The 15,772-nt window shown below is 41.2% G+C and overlaps 1 protein-coding gene across 15 annotated transcripts in view; it reads left to right on the top strand.

The window, feature by feature from the left end:
- Positions 1-15,772, top strand: part of gabbr1b (gamma-aminobutyric acid (GABA) B receptor, 1b) — a 326,457-nt gene that overhangs the window by 185,398 nt on the left and 125,287 nt on the right. For all 15 annotated transcript variants that reach the window (XR_009796880.1, XM_061833538.1, XM_061833452.1 and 12 more), the window contains one exon: positions 5,822-5,956. Coding sequence is in view for 14 of the 15 variants with exons in the window: in XM_061833538.1 (XP_061689522.1) it covers positions 5,822-5,956 (135 nt within the window). In the remaining variant the exon portion in view is untranslated. The remainder of the gene's footprint in view (positions 1-5,821; positions 5,957-15,772) is intronic.

Here is a 15,772-nt window from a genome sequence, read left to right as displayed (position 1 = left end):
CGAACCTCCTTCCATGTGCTTACCACCTGTGGTAGGGGCCATAGGGGTGGGTTGCAGTGGATGCTGGGCGGTGGCCACCAAAGGGCTCTCAGAACATGGAAGGGCACCTCTGTGGCAAGGAAGTAGCCTGAGCTGTTGTGTGAGGTGAGGTTCACCATAGTGAATGAGAGGGTAGTCTCCTTCCTTCTTCGAGTTTGGGGATGGGTCCCAAGTGTGGGTTGGTAGGTAGGCAGGTACAGTGAAGAAAAGTGAAATTCTCATGCATGTCCACTGTGAGAGAGATAATCTAAAAAATTAAATGCAAAAAGATGACATGCTGAGGCGACCCCTAACGGGACAAGCCAAAACAAAAAGAAGAAGAGGAAATCAGTGATCTGGACAGGGTGAGAATGCACGACATAGACAAAATCAGAATCATAGGGATGAAATGTCTACAATAAGCGCACATTCCCAAAAACGACAATGTCACGTCCCATCGGAACGAGAGGTAGGACCCAAATGCAGGAACTCGGAAGACGCAAGGTAGTTCAAGAAGAGACACGTTTATTGTATGCAGAGGTCAGGGATCGAGCAGGCAGTCCGGTGCAGCAGCAGTAGTTCGGACGTCGGGCGAAGAGAACAGATGAGCGGACAGGCAGGAGTCGGTACACGGGGAAACAATCAACGCAGGCAGAAGTGTCAAGGAGTCAGGCTTACAGTGTTGGTCGGAGAACGGACGAAAGTCGGTACACACAGTTTCAATCAGGGATACGAGAGTGCTGGAACGGGACATAAAGCTCAACGAACTGGCGCCGACCAGTCGTTATCGGGGTCATATAAATATAGCGGATAATCAGCCCGCATGAGGCACAGGTGTGTGCCTCCCAATTAGCGCAGCTGCACGGGCACCCGCACAGTTCGTGCTGAAGCGGCAGGATCATGACAGACAACACTTGTTTCTTTGTGAGTAGTTTGGATGTGTCAACAATAGCCTTCACTCAAGCTGGAAAAAGCATTTTCCTTCAAAGAGTGAGGATGTGTCCTAGAAACTTAACTTCTTGTGATAAAAATTGCAGTTTTGATAAGGATACTTTGTGGCCTTCTGACGCAAGGTGTTTTAACAAAGCAATCGTATCAGTTTCACAGTGGTCTTTGGTGCGCGCAGCAATCAACAAATCATCAATGTATTGCACCAAAACTGTGCCCAGTGGTTGTACGGATGAGTGCCTCGCATAAGATGATGGGGTTGCATGTCAACCCGTGACACAAGTGCATCCAAGTGTACATTTTCCGTTGAAAGTGAAAGCGAATCAAAATTGTGAATCTTTGTGAACTGAAACAGAAGAAAATGAATTATAAAGGTCAACAAGTGAAAACCATATCATGCCATGTGGAATTTGGCTTAAAATGGTATCAGGGTTTGGCACACAATGAACTGGAGCATTTATTACACCATTAACAGCTTGCAAATCTTGAACAAAACGGCATGTGGTTGGCTGACCTCGAGGTCTGTTTTTTTTTTTTTTTTTTTTTACCGAAAATATTGGTGTTTGAACTGGTGAATTGTCACATCTGCACGCAATGCAGATTGATGCTGTACAAGGCAAGAAAATGATTTAGGCTCAGGCTGAACAGGTGGACATTTTTTTAATTAGCCCAAGATCTTCCTTCCTGGTAGCCCACAGTATTGGTGGAACTTCCTCCAGCAATGTCCGTAGACGTTTGTGTGAAATGATTAAGATTGGAACAAGGTTTAGTTCGATGTGAGATAAACGGAGCACAGGGCACGTGTGCGTGCATTAAGTCCTCTTCTCCTTGAATTAATAGCTTCTGCAAAGCACATTTTCGGATTTGTTTTTGGTGTCCAATCAGGCGCGCACTGACATCAATAAACAAATGCGCCTACATCCTACCATTTCGTTGCTGTTTTGCCCAAGAAATGTGTGATGCTGAGCAGACAACATCAAGGACAGACAGCCGCACAGGTGTTAGTGAGACAGATGCTGTGCAAAATTATTTGTCATAAAAAAAGGTCACTGACTATATATATATGTATATATATATATATATATGTTACTGATATTGATTGGACCCGCAGGATGTGAGTGTCCTAACATGGCACAAGGCAGAAAAATAGTAGGCTTGCTGATCAAGAATGAGGAAAAAAAACGGTTTGAATGCCTGCTACTTTTGACTTTCATTAATCTGTAGCGCTTTCCCGACGGAAGGACATGGAAGAGCTAGTAGCCAGGATGTGGAGGATCTGAAAGAATCCTGCCTGCTCTAGACCTAGCAATCCGTTCAGCGGTTTTGATTGTCCGTTGCAGTCTGAGTTTGTTCTTTTTTGTGGCGGCCCCATACCAGGCTGTGATGGAGGTACACAGTTCTGATTGGATAACCGCTGTATAGAACTGTCTCAACAGCTCTTGTGACAGGCTGTGCTTCCTCAGAAGGCACAAGTACATCCTTTGCTTGGCTGTTTTGAGGATGGAGTTGATGTTAGTCCCCCACTTCAGGTCCTCTGAGACTGTAACACCCCAGACTTTGAAGGCCTCGCCGGTTGACACAAGACAGTTGGACAGCGTCAGGGGCAGCTGCGATGAAGGATGCCTCCAGGAGATGGCAGGCGAGACGCCAAGCTGGAGAAGTTTGGAGGAGAGGTGTTCAGGGATGATTGTATTAAACGCAGAGCTGAAATCCATGAATAGGATCCTTGCATAGGTACTGCCACTGTTAAGATATTCAAGGATGAAGTGCAGACCAATGTAGACAGCATCATCCGCAGACTTGTTTGCTCGACAGGCAAAGTGCAGTGGGTCCAGTTGGGGACCTGTGACACACGTGTGGTGGTCCAGCACACCGTGTTCAAAGGACTTCATGACCACAGATGTCAAGGCAACAGGCCTGTAGTCATGAAGACCTGAGACTGCTGCTTTTTTGGGGACCGGTATAATGATGGAGCGTTTTAAGCAGGTTGGTACTTCACACTGTTGTAGAGACCTGTAGAAGATCTTTGTGAACACAGGAGGAAGTTGGTCTGCGCAGACTGTGAGGCAGGATGGGGACACAAGGTCTGGGCCCAGCACTTTGTTTATCTAGATATAGATTACTTTTATTTACCCAGAAAATGGAGTAAGAGTTAATGACCTCACTAGTTTGGATCAACTGTATACATGCTATTATCACCAAAAAAATAAAATGGAAATAACTGACAAAAATGTCACAGGTTCCCAGCACATTAGAGAATGTGACATCTCATCACAGCAGGTAATGTGAGGTGTCCAAGGACTGGTGTATTTAATCAACCAGATGCAACCAAGATTAATATGATCCATCTGTGTGATTATAATTTCATTAATACTTTTCTACAGCTCTGATTTATGGTTCTCCATGCATGTTTAGGTTTGGGTGTTTGTGTCTATTCACTTTCTCTTTGTCCCTCAGTCATGACATGTTTGTCATTAGTGGATAGACTGTGCACGGGAGAGATTAAACAATAATTAGTATGTCAGTTTAATATTTTCTCTTGATTTTAAATGGCAGAATGGAAATAACTGAAGGTCTTTTGAGACATCTTTATTTCAAGAATAATCATTTTTTTCTCCCTGATAAACCAACAAGCATACCTGATATATTTTCAGATCGAGCTACTTGCTAAAACTCAGAACCGCCTCTGGTGATGGCTGTTTTAGTGGCCTCAAGTTTATATACTTGGCCTTACTTTTTCTGAATGCGGAACTGAAGTCCACAAACAGAACCCTCTTATAGGTTCTCACGCTGTCAAGGTGTTAAAGAATGAAGTGCACACCCAAGTTGACTGCATCATCTGCAGACCTATCTGCTCAATTGGCAAACTGCAGTGGGTAACAGCCGAGGAAATCAAAATCTCTTGAAGTGGTCCATCACTTGGACTTCAGGACCACAGATGCCAGGGGCTGTAGTCATTCAGACCCTAGATTTCAGGCTTCTTTGGGGCCGGGATGGCAGTGCGACGTTTGAAATGTGTTGGTTCTTTTCACAGTTCCAGAGACCTGCTGAAGGCGAATAGGCAGGATGGGGACACAAGCTCTTGCTTTATTTATCTTTTTGTTGTTTGAAGATGCATCTCACTTCCTGTTTGTGGCTGGTGAACCCAGAATTCAGAGGTGTTGATGTGGCCAGTGGTGCAACTTGATGAGTGCGTGGAGTCAAAGTGTCCATTTCAAATCTGCAGTAAAAGCTGTTCAGGTCATCAGTTTGCCTACTATTATAGTCCACTAGGGGAGATCATCTCTTATAATTGGTTAGTGTTTGTAATGCTGCCAGACTGAATGGGAGTCTTTGGCCCCAAACTGTTTTTCTGTTTTTGCTGCATAATCCCTCTTTTCCAATGTTATTTTTTTTAGTCAGCTGGTTTCTAGTGCGATTGTACAGGGCCCTATACCCACTATGATATGCGACCTGTTTAGCCTGGTGAAGTTGTTTAAGTTTAGCAGTAAACCGTGGCTTGTTGTTATTGAATGTGTGAAAGGCTTTTAACATCTCCTCACAGAAATGAACATATGATGTAACAGCATCCATATATCCATCCAGGCTGCTAGCTGAAATTTCAAAGACACTAGAATTTTGACAGTTTGAATTTTGCCTTGTTGGTCCACTTTTTCACTGATTTTACTGAAGCCTTTGCAGACATAAATTCTTGCCTGAATGTAGGTATTAAGTAAATTAAGCAGTGGAGGAACCCAGGGCAGCATGGTGAATTGCACGCTATGTGTTGTTTTTGTTGTATAGCAGTTGTCTCAAGTGTTGTTTTCCCTTGTTGGATAATCTGTGTGCTGCTTGTATTTTGGGAGTGTGTGGTTGAGTTTAGTTTTGTTAAAATCTCCCTAGAGTAATCCCTGAAATGAGCCAAAGTAAACACTCAACACCAGTGTGAAAAATTATCAGTAAAAGGGTAAATCACAGCATTAAGATGTAATTTAATGCTGAATCTGCATGACATTTTAATGTGTGCAGTATATTGAACACATGTTGGTATGCATAACACAATCCATATGCTACTGAATGATCTACACACATGGAGTGAGCTATGGGACGACTGCTATATAGTAAACCTTTTCACTTCATATAAACAGTATATTAACTAAATAGTTGACTGACTAATAATCCATGATAAGGCATTTTGTTAAGCATCTACTTGCTTTTTTAATGGTCCATGGAGTGACACGACATCACGATAACACACAAAATGATGATTGAACACCTTAAAATTCTTAACTAGCCAACAGCAACCCTCTGTGTCTTTAAAGGTTACTATACATTCAGCATTATCACTTAAAATTTTCACTTGATTTTTCATTTACTATACATTGTAAATGGAAAGCAAGGTTTACCATTTGTAATGTGCAGCTACAGATAATGGAACTTGACTGGTGGGTAAATGTTTTTCCCCCGCTGCTACACCAAAAAATGGAGCCTCCCCTGATGAGCCTGTCAGGATGAAAATGACCTTGAAACATGCCGCACCTTGTGCCCTGGCAATGCATGTGGATTACCTTATCCACTGTTAATAAACATATAACTGATAGCTGACATAGTGTATTACTGTATTCACTATGTTCACTATATAGCGTTAACATAAATTCTAGGTTTAACTTGAACTTGATAACTCAGTGTTGTGATTATTGTAAAATGTAAATGAGAAGAGGTTTAAATTATTTTAGTAAATTTTGTGACATTTGTGTTTCGTGGTGTGCTGTTAGTTTTCTCATGGAAAATATGTATGTGCCTTGGCTCAATCAAGGCTTGGAAAAACTGGGCCGTTGCTTAATCACCGACAATCGTATAATTTCTGTGTCAACAGTGTGATCCTGGAGAAGCTACCAAGCTGCTTTATGACCTTCTGTACACAGAGCCCATCAAGATTGTGCTGATGCCTGGGTGCAGCTCTGTGTCCACACTAGTGGCTGAGGCCGCTCGCATGTGGAACCTCATTGTGGTAAGATTCACATTCACCATAATGAGAGACATACTGTACCTGTATCAAATTCATATTTTACCACACACCATAACAGAGTTAAGAAAAATAGTTTTTTTTAAAGCTCTACCAACATGTATGGCATGATATTTAGTATGTTTTTAATATATAAAAAAAAAGGCAGCCAGAATGGACCCATCTGTTTTTTCACCACACGTTATGATGTTGTCATATATGGATTTTTGTATCTCCTGCCATGAATATCCTCTTGAGGCATTAATTTTGGAGAAGAAGCAGGGAGTGATGCTTTTTCCAGACGCCCACACTGGCTGCTTCGTGTGTTTATACCAGTTTTACCGACAGGAAAGTAGCTGTTTCCTGAGTATTAGCCAAACTGCTGTCTCGTTGGATTGCTGGATATTGCTCGAACATTCGGGAGGGGGGATTCACACGTTTCCAAAACACCCGGTTCGTCGTGAAATATAATAGTTAGGGGGGAACGACGCAATCCTCTCTGTAGTAACAAAAGATCCACATCATAATAACTTTATCAACTACGTAGGTCATGGGTGTTAAATGTGTTGATGTGCGCGGCTGCGGTGTTCGTTGTCGTTGCTCGCGGCCGCGGCATTCGTTGTCGTCACTCGTGGCTGCAGTGTACATTGTCGTCACTCGCGGCCGCAGTGTTCGTTGCCCATAACCGCCACAGAGGTGGATCAGGCGGTTTGGCAGGAAGATAAAGGAGACCCCCCCCCCCCCCCCACCCACACACACACACACACACACACACACACCGGCTAGTTACTTTGCCCGGCATGGGTCCTCCCGAGTACGCTACATACTGTCAAACATACAGTCGGGGAGTCTGTCGTTTGTTAGAAGTGATCCGGATATAATCTAAATATGGCTCGAAACAATGGGGTAATATTGCCCCGGTTACTTCATTCAATTGTTAGATGTTCTCTTATTTAAAAAGATTTTCCGTGTCAGAAGGGGTGTCATAAAAATCCAAAAATCTCTGTTGTTCCTCTCCCATAGCAGGTGGCACAGCGTCTTCTCAATGGCGACTCTCCCAGTGTGACAGTTGTAAATGACGTAGCAGGCAATATGGCTACCACTGGGATGTCGAGTGAGACTTCCGCAACTTTGAGCATGAATTACACGTTCTCGCTAAGTTGTTTTTTTTTTGGGGGATAGACATTGAAGTCAATAATACGATATGTAATTTTCATAACAATACCAATTTTACAATGTATATAGCATGTCAGTAGACCTTTAAGCATGATTCACATTTTTTTAAGAAGTGTATGACAACACAAGTATACATTGTACAATAATAAGAGAAAAATACATTTCAAGGTGATATAGTGTTGAAGAATGAAAATATACAAAATAAAAAGGTATTATGGAAATGTCAGCCAGGTATGGATTGGCTCTATAGAGGCAATGTAAGTAAAGTAAGACATTGACATTCCTGATAGCGAGCACCCATCCATTCATTATAAGACCCACTTATCCTCACAAGGGTCGCGGGAGTGCTGTAGCCTATCCCAGCTATCTTCGGGCAGGAGGTGAGGTATACCCAGGATTGGTTGCCAGCCGATCGCAGGGCACATAGAGACAAACAACCAGTAACGCTCACAATCACATCAAAGGGTAATCTGGAGTCTCCAATGAATGCATCTTTTTGGGATGTGGGAGGAAACCGGAGTACCCCAAGAAAACCCACGGAGGCACAGGGAGAGCATACAAACTCCACACAACCGTGGCAGAGATTTGAACCACTCTCCTCAGAACTCTGAGGTCGATGCTCTAATCAGCATATTTGTATGTATTCATATTTTTTATGATTCAGACTTTTATCCCTAAGGCTCATGGGGGAAGCCCACTGGAGTATCTGGTGTGTATTAAATTAACGACTGTAATATAAATATATTGAAACTTTACAGCCCTCTATAAAAACACTGAACTTACATGATAAATATTATGCACTTTTTTCTCGTTACTCCGACACATGCATTTTATTGAACCACCTTTTATCAACAAAAAAGTTAACCTCAGCTCTAATGTAAAACTTAAAAGTATAAAGCTTAAACTTTGATAAGAAGTGTTAAAGAATATAGCAGGTAGCCAGTAGAACACTAGCTATGTCTTGCAGGATTTGCTGGTGTCAGAATATTTTACTTAACTTTTAACGTGTCTTGTTCCCAAATATTTAATTTGGCTTCTGAATTACTTAATCATTAGGTCTATAATAAGATGTTCTGTTACAGGTAAGAATTTGTGGATGTTTTTTTTCCCGCCAAACTCCTTCTGGGATATTTTATGCAATAACATCCATTATTCTGAAAAGTGTCATGCCAAAACGTTCTTATCCAAGAAATGCACCTGTATGTCTTCACATCCAGCTTCTATGCTTTCCTTCCATGTCATATTAAATAATCAAATATAACTTTTGAAAAAAAAAAAAAAAAAAAAAAAAAAAAACAAAGTGGATGAATGTTAACCATCAGTGTCTCTCTCAAGGTATCTATGCAATACAATAAAATATATTGTAAACATTGTCCTGGTGGCAGGCCTCTAAGTGTCTCATTTCTCCTTATTTTCTTTCTTTTTTTTAATGAACGTGCAGCAATTATGCCATTTTGTTCTTTGGCCATTGTCGGTAACAGGCACTCTCTTCCATGTTTCATGCAGTTGACAATTTATGTGATTGTGTTCCTCGACTTGCTTCCGAAAGAATGTGACCCATATTCCTTTACCATTGTACATCAATGTGACTAAGGTACAGTACTATACAGGGCTTTGTGGAAGTGGATTTCTGAATGCCAACGTTAGATGAGAAGCTGGCTAGCTTCAATGCATTGTTTATTCACAGTGCTGCTACATAATTCACACTACTATTCACACCTGTGTTTAGTTTTGTGAGTCCAACTATTCTGCAGGCTATCAACTAGTGGGAGGAAGCCAGAGAATCCATAGCAAACCTACAAAGTATACAGGGACCATAGAGAGATGTGTAAACTCACACAGAGATGCTTCAACTGGCTGGCCAGGGGCCACAACCCTGGCAGAGAGTTTTAATCCAGACGTATCCAGCATTTCCAAAACCAAAAGGATTGTTATTTATCTAATAACCAGATGCTACTATAGATGGTCCGCAATACCACATCATGGTAGCTGTAGATATTCTGATTGTGTACAAAGTTATTTCTCTTTTCAAGGTGACAGGAAGGAATACTTTTGGGAATCGAATTACCCAAAACTGTTGCTTCATGTGCTTAAGTGTATTTTTAACCACTTTGAATCACTGTAAAATCAATAGGTTGAATGTAGTAAATAAGCTAAATAACTGACATTGAGCTTCTGCGCTGGCTCACCTTTATTGCAAAACCAATGACATTCCTCTTCATACCGGTAATCTGCAAGAAAGAAGTTTAAAACTGTTGATAATTTCCTTCTTAGTGAACAAGGGACCAAACAAATTCCGTTGAAAAGAATAAAAACAATCCTAAAGCTTTATGGCTCTCTCAGTCGAAAAGGCTCCCGACCCCTGCATTAAACATTTGTGTACTGTATTTTGCATCTTTGGTGCATCGCTGTGGAACTCATCATTGATGACTTGCTACAGTTCCTCTCCCTCCTGCATTGCATCAGGAATATCCCATCTTGCTCCCACCGCATGTCAGCCTCTGTGCCGTCCATGGCCTTTGTAAGGGAAAAGTTTTTATTCCCAAGATTTTGGGTTGCGCAGCACAGTCTCTCTCCCTCCATTCGGCTCAAATTTGTAGCAGCTTTCACTATGGTGTCAGATGCTATCAAAACAATGTGAGTGTCATAACCCAGCGGCATTGGGGGTATAGACCGTTCGTGTTTATTCCTTGACAGGCCAGTGCATTTAACTTTTCTTCAGATATTTTGTCAGCTCAAGAATTTTTATTGATGAAAATTTTTAAATATCGTTTCATATCATGTTCTACCAATATCAGTTGAAATTGGAAATGATGATTTCTGAGTTTTAAATTTTAGTTTTCTATTTTAGTTATGTATTTGTTTATTTTATTTTTAATTTACAGTTACGCTATATTAATCCAGTGAGTTATTTTAAGGTCAACCCTAATCCCACCCGCAACTTTATCTGCGAGTATGACTGACCACACCTGTACATTTTTCAAATATGAGTGTGTGTGTATGTATATATATATATATATATATATATATATATTAAAGGCAACTCATTAGTGAGGAATGTGGTCGAGTGTATCAGTACAACACGACGTAACACGTTTGAGACTTAAACGTTAATAGTAATTACAACAGATCAACTTCTTGTTGATGAAATGTGATTTTGTGCTATCCAGTGAAATCTGCGCTTGGCCCTTGGGGAACATCTGCCTATTTTTTTTTTTCAGTCAGGACTTAGAAATTTTACTTTCAATTTTTGTCTGAATTTTGTTCACAGATATCGCCAGAATGCTCCACAGCTATCCATTTTTTCAAAAACCCCCTAGTGCTCGCATTTGTATTTTCAGGAATTTTCAAGTCCACTTTCATCTCTAATTAACTTTTTGAAAATATTTTGGGAAAAATTCACGGATTATTTTCAAAAAATTACGATATGTGCGCACGAGTGTGGGTGCTTTTGGAAAAAAGAGCGCTTATGTGGACAAAGCTAAATTTTCTAACTGTGAGCTGGTAGCTGAACTGTCATGGAAGAAAATTGAGTGGCAAAAATGAATTACTTCCAGAGCTTAATGCCACCACAATGATATAGGAACATTGTGTATTGAAGCCTGATGAAGGCAGCTGTCCTGCTCACGCCAATAAGATGATACTATAGGTCAAATTTGTATGAAGTCGTAACAAAGACGTGCGGTCTTAAGACTTAAAACCACAGTGTGTCAAAATCCATTTTAAACACAATCATCCTACCCAATTTCTTCAGTTGGGAACAAAAAACAGGGTGGGGCATTTCCTGTTTCACATCAGCTTGCAATGATGGAACCCCTTGCCCAAAAATGCAAATACAAATGTGACAATGTACAGTATATTATGTACGTGTGCGTAAAGTATAGCATTTGTCACTGTTGTTATAAATGTAGGCATTGGACATGTTGACAAAGCCTGCAGACTTTTGAAAAGTTGTACAAATCTTGAATTAAATCAAGTTGCTTTGATTTACTTATTATAGGTCACACGATAGGCATGATTGGCTGCCCTAAATACAGGAGGCAGCCAGCGGGCCTGCGGCGTTTCATAGTGGCTTCATTTCTTAAACGTAATCAAAGGAGGCATGTCTGTATATAAGAATATTCTCACCCAAAAGAAGAAAGGGTCCCAATTAGTAATATATATATATATATATATATATATATATACAGTGCCTTGTGAAACTATTCAGCCCCCTTGAGCTTTTCAACCTTATGACACATTTCAGGCTTCAAACATAAAGATATAAAATTTAAATTGTTGTCAAGTATCAACAACAAGTGTGACACAATTGTGAAGTGGAACGAAATTTATTGCATATTTAAAACTTTTTTAACAAATAAAAACCTGAAAAGTGGGGCGTGCAATATTATTTGACCCCCTAGCATTAATACTTTGTAGCGCCACCTTTTGCTGCAACTACAGCTGCAAGCCACTTGGGGTATGTCTCTGCCAGTTTTGCACATCGAGAGACTGAGACTGAAATTCTTGCCCATTGTTCCTTGTGAAACAGCTCAAGCTCAGTGAGGGTGGATGGAGAGTGTTTGCGAACAGCCGTCTTCAGCTCTGCCCACAGATTCTTGATTGGATTCAGGTCTGGACTTGGCCATTGTAACACCTGGATATGTTTATTTGAGACTTTTTATGGATATCTTTGAGAAATGGCTTTCGTCTTGCCACTCTTCCATAAAGGCCAGATTTGTGCATTGTACGACTGATTGTTGTCCTATGGACAGTCTCTTCCACCTCAGCTGTAGAGCTCTGCAATTCATCCAGAGTGATCATGGGCCTCTTGGCTGGATCTCTGATCAGTCTTCTCCTTGTCCGAGGTAAAAGTTTAGAGGGACGGCCGGGTTTTGGTAGATTTGCAGTGGTCTGATATTCCTTCCATTTCAATATGATTGCTTGCACAACCTGCTCACTCCGAGCGAGAACCTCAACATCTTCATTTCTGCTACCTGGAGTTCTGCTTCGTGTTGTTTCTTCAGTGCCACTGTCTCTAATCCGTACATCATGGCCGGCCTCACCACTGTTTTGTAAACTTTGCCCTTCACCTAACAGAGACTCTTCTGTCACATAACACACCAGCCACCTTCCGCCAGCTGTTCCAACCTGCTTGGACCGGTTTCTTCACTTCCTTACCACACTCAACGCTGCTCTGGATTGTTGAACCTAAATATTTGAAGTCGTCCACCCTTGCTATCTCTTCTCCCTGTAGCCTCACTCTTCCCCATCCACCTTTCTCATTCACACACATATATTCTGTTTTACTTTGGCTAATCTTCATTCCTCTCCTTTCCAGTGCATGTCTCCATCTTTCTAATTGTTCCTCTGCATGCTCCCTGCTTTCACTGCATATCACAATATCATCTGCAAACATCATGGTCCTAGGGGATTCCAGTCTAACCTCATCTGTCAGCCTATCCATTACCACTGCAAACAGGAAGGGGCTCAGAGCTGATCCCTGATGCAGTCCCACCTCCACCTTAAATTCTTCTGTCACACCTAAGGCACACCTCACCATTGTTCTGCTGCCATCATACATGTCCTGTACTATTTTAACATACTTCTCTGCCACACCAGACTTACACATGCAGTACCACAGTTCCTCTCTTGGTACTCTGTCATAGGCTTTCTCTAGATCCACAAAGACACAATGTAGCTCCTTCTGACCTTCTCTGTACTTTTCCATAAGCATCCTCAAGGCGAATAATGCATCTGTGGTACTCCATCTAGGCATGAAACCATAGTGTTGCTCCCAGATACTTACTTCTGTCTTGAGTCTACCCTCCACTACTCTTTCCCATAACGTAATTGTGTGGCTCATCAACTTCATTCCTTTATAATTCCCACAAGTCTCAACATCGCCTTTGTTCTTAAAAATGGGAACTAGAACACTTTTCCTCCATTCTTAAGGCATCTTTTCGCCCGGTAGTATTCTGTTGAATAAGTTGGTCAAAAATTCCACAGCCATCTCTCCAAATTGCTTCCATACCTCCACTGGTATGTCATCAGGACCAACTGCCTTTCCATTTTTTCTTCTCAAAGTATTCTTTCCATCTATTTAGCACACGACTGGCACCAGTAAACACATTTCCATCTCTATCCTTTATCACCCTTACCTGCTGCACATCCTTCCCATCTCTATCCCTCTGTCTGGCCAACCTGTCGGGATCCTTTTCTCCTTCTTTCATGTCCAACCTGGTGTACATGTCTTCATATGCCTCTTGTTTAGCCTTTCCCACCTCTACCTTTGCCCTACGTCACATCTTGATGTACTCCTTTTGCCTCTCCTCAGTCCTCTCTGTGTCCCACTTCTTCTTCGCTAATCTCTTCCTTGTATGACTGCCTTTATTTTGGGGTTCCACCACCAAGTCTCCTTCTCCCCTTTCCTACCAAAAGACACACCAAGTACTCTCCTGCCTGTCTCTCTGATTACCTTTACTGTCGTAGTCCAGTCTTCCGGGAGTTTCTGCTGTCCATCGAGAGCCTGTCACACGTCTTTCCAAAAGGCAGCACAACATTCTTCCTTTCTCAGCTTCCACCAGATGGTTCTCTGCTCTATCTTCGTCTTCTTAATCTTCCTACCCACCACCAGAGTCATCCTACACACCACCATCCTTCGCTGTTGAGCTACACTCTCCCCTACCACTACTTTACAGTCAGTAATCTCCTTCATATTACATCGTCTGCACGAAATATAATCCACCTGCGTGGTTCTACCTCCGCTCTTGTAGGTCACTATATATTCCTCCCTCTTCTGGAAATAAGTGTTCACTAGAGTCATCTCCATCCTTTTTGAAAAGTCCACCACCATCTGTCCCTCAAAGTTCCTTTCCTGGATGCCGTACTTACCCATCACTTCATGTTTCCTTTACCAATATGTCCATTACAATCTGCACCAATCACAACTCTCTCGCTATCTGGGATGCTCAGAACTACTTCATCTAGTTCCTTCCAGAATTTCTCTTTCAACTCTAGGTCACATCCTCCATGTGGGGCATAGCCGCTAACCACATTATACATAACACCCTCAATTTCAAATTTTAGTCTCATCACTCGATCTGATACTCTTTTCACCTCCAAGACATTCTTAGCCAGCTCTTCCTTTAAAATAACCCCTACTCCATTTCTCTTCCCATCTACTCCGTGGTAGAATAATTTAAACCCTGCTCCTAAACTTCGAGACTTACTACCTTTCCACCTGCTCTCTTGGATGCACAGAATATCAACCTTTCTCCTAATCATCATGTCAACCAACTCCTGAGCTTTTCCTGTCATACTCCCAACATTCAAAGTCCCTACACTCAGTTGTAGGCTCTGTGCGTTCCTATATATATATATAATATATATATATATATATATATTTTTTTTTTTTAGATATTTATTTTTTTACATTTTGTTGACCGCATGATTTGTCACTTTAAATTGCTCCCTTTGCACGATTCACATTGTTAACACAATTATCTATATAGATTTTACATCTTGCACATCTGATAAGAAATAGTTCCTATAAACAGAAATGTCTCTTGTTCTTGTTGCTATGTTGTTCCTTGTGGAAGGCCACGATTTGTTTGATTTCCTGGCCGATTTCTTTTGATTTAAACTTACATATTGTCAGTGCACCTATCAGGAGTTTTCAAAGCCTTGACCTCATCATCTGGGCTTCTCCATGTTCTTTAAAGACATAGTACAGGTACTTTTTGTGTATGTAAATTTTTGAACAGGAAGAAAATAATATTTATATTTGTCATTATCTGTACCCTCCAGTTGTCTTTTCAGAATCAGAATCATCTTTACTTTGCAAAGTATGACAAAAACACGCAGCACATTTGCCACTGGTTTTTGGTGTCGCTCGAGTACACTAACAGAGAGTCAATTGACAGAGAATACTTTTGAGATAGACATTGGAAAAAACAGTCACAAACCAATGAAAGCTTGCTAGTAAATTGTTAATGGTGGTAATTTTTTTTGACAATTGTACAAAAAGATGCACAGTCATCTAGCAATTCGAGCAGTTTGAATGACTATTAGAGCAATACTCCAGTGCAGTGACCATTGTGCAAAGGGCACAGAGATTTCAAGAAATGTATGCAGTTTCAAGTGCTAGTAATGTGATAATCTGTGACAATGTTGATTGTGCTAATGTTGCAGATCCTCCTCAGTGTCATGTGCAAGTGGTACATGTGCTACTTAGTGAGTGGCCATTATTGGTTAACAAGGAAGAAGTGCTAACCAGGGCCAAACCCACTTAGCTTCACAGATCTGACAATATCGGACATTCTCAGGGCAGCACCGACTGCCGGAGAAAAATTCCTAGTATGTTTTTACACACTTGGCCATTAAAGCTGATTGTGATTCTGAAGAATGATCATAGCTACGTTTTTCACTCGCAAACACACACCTGCACCAAAGTGTTTCACTGGAAAAAAGGTGCAACAGTAGAGCCGTGCCAGCCAGCCTGAGGAACTATAAAATGTGCCTGAGTTGCTATTAATATTTTCTTGTGTTTCCAACATCATAGATTGATTGTTAAAATTACAGTATTAGTAAAAACTAAAATATTTTTCATTTTAAAGGGAAATGCTTATTAAACCAGAAGAAAATGGATGGAGTGTCAGGGGCATG

This window comes from Syngnathoides biaculeatus, chromosome 1 (assembly GCF_019802595.1).
Source record: "Syngnathoides biaculeatus isolate LvHL_M chromosome 1, ASM1980259v1, whole genome shotgun sequence".
NCBI lineage: Eukaryota > Metazoa > Chordata > Actinopteri > Syngnathiformes > Syngnathidae > Syngnathoides > Syngnathoides biaculeatus.
Note: the sequence above shows the minus strand (reverse complement) of the source record. Positions and strands in the feature narration are given on the sequence as shown.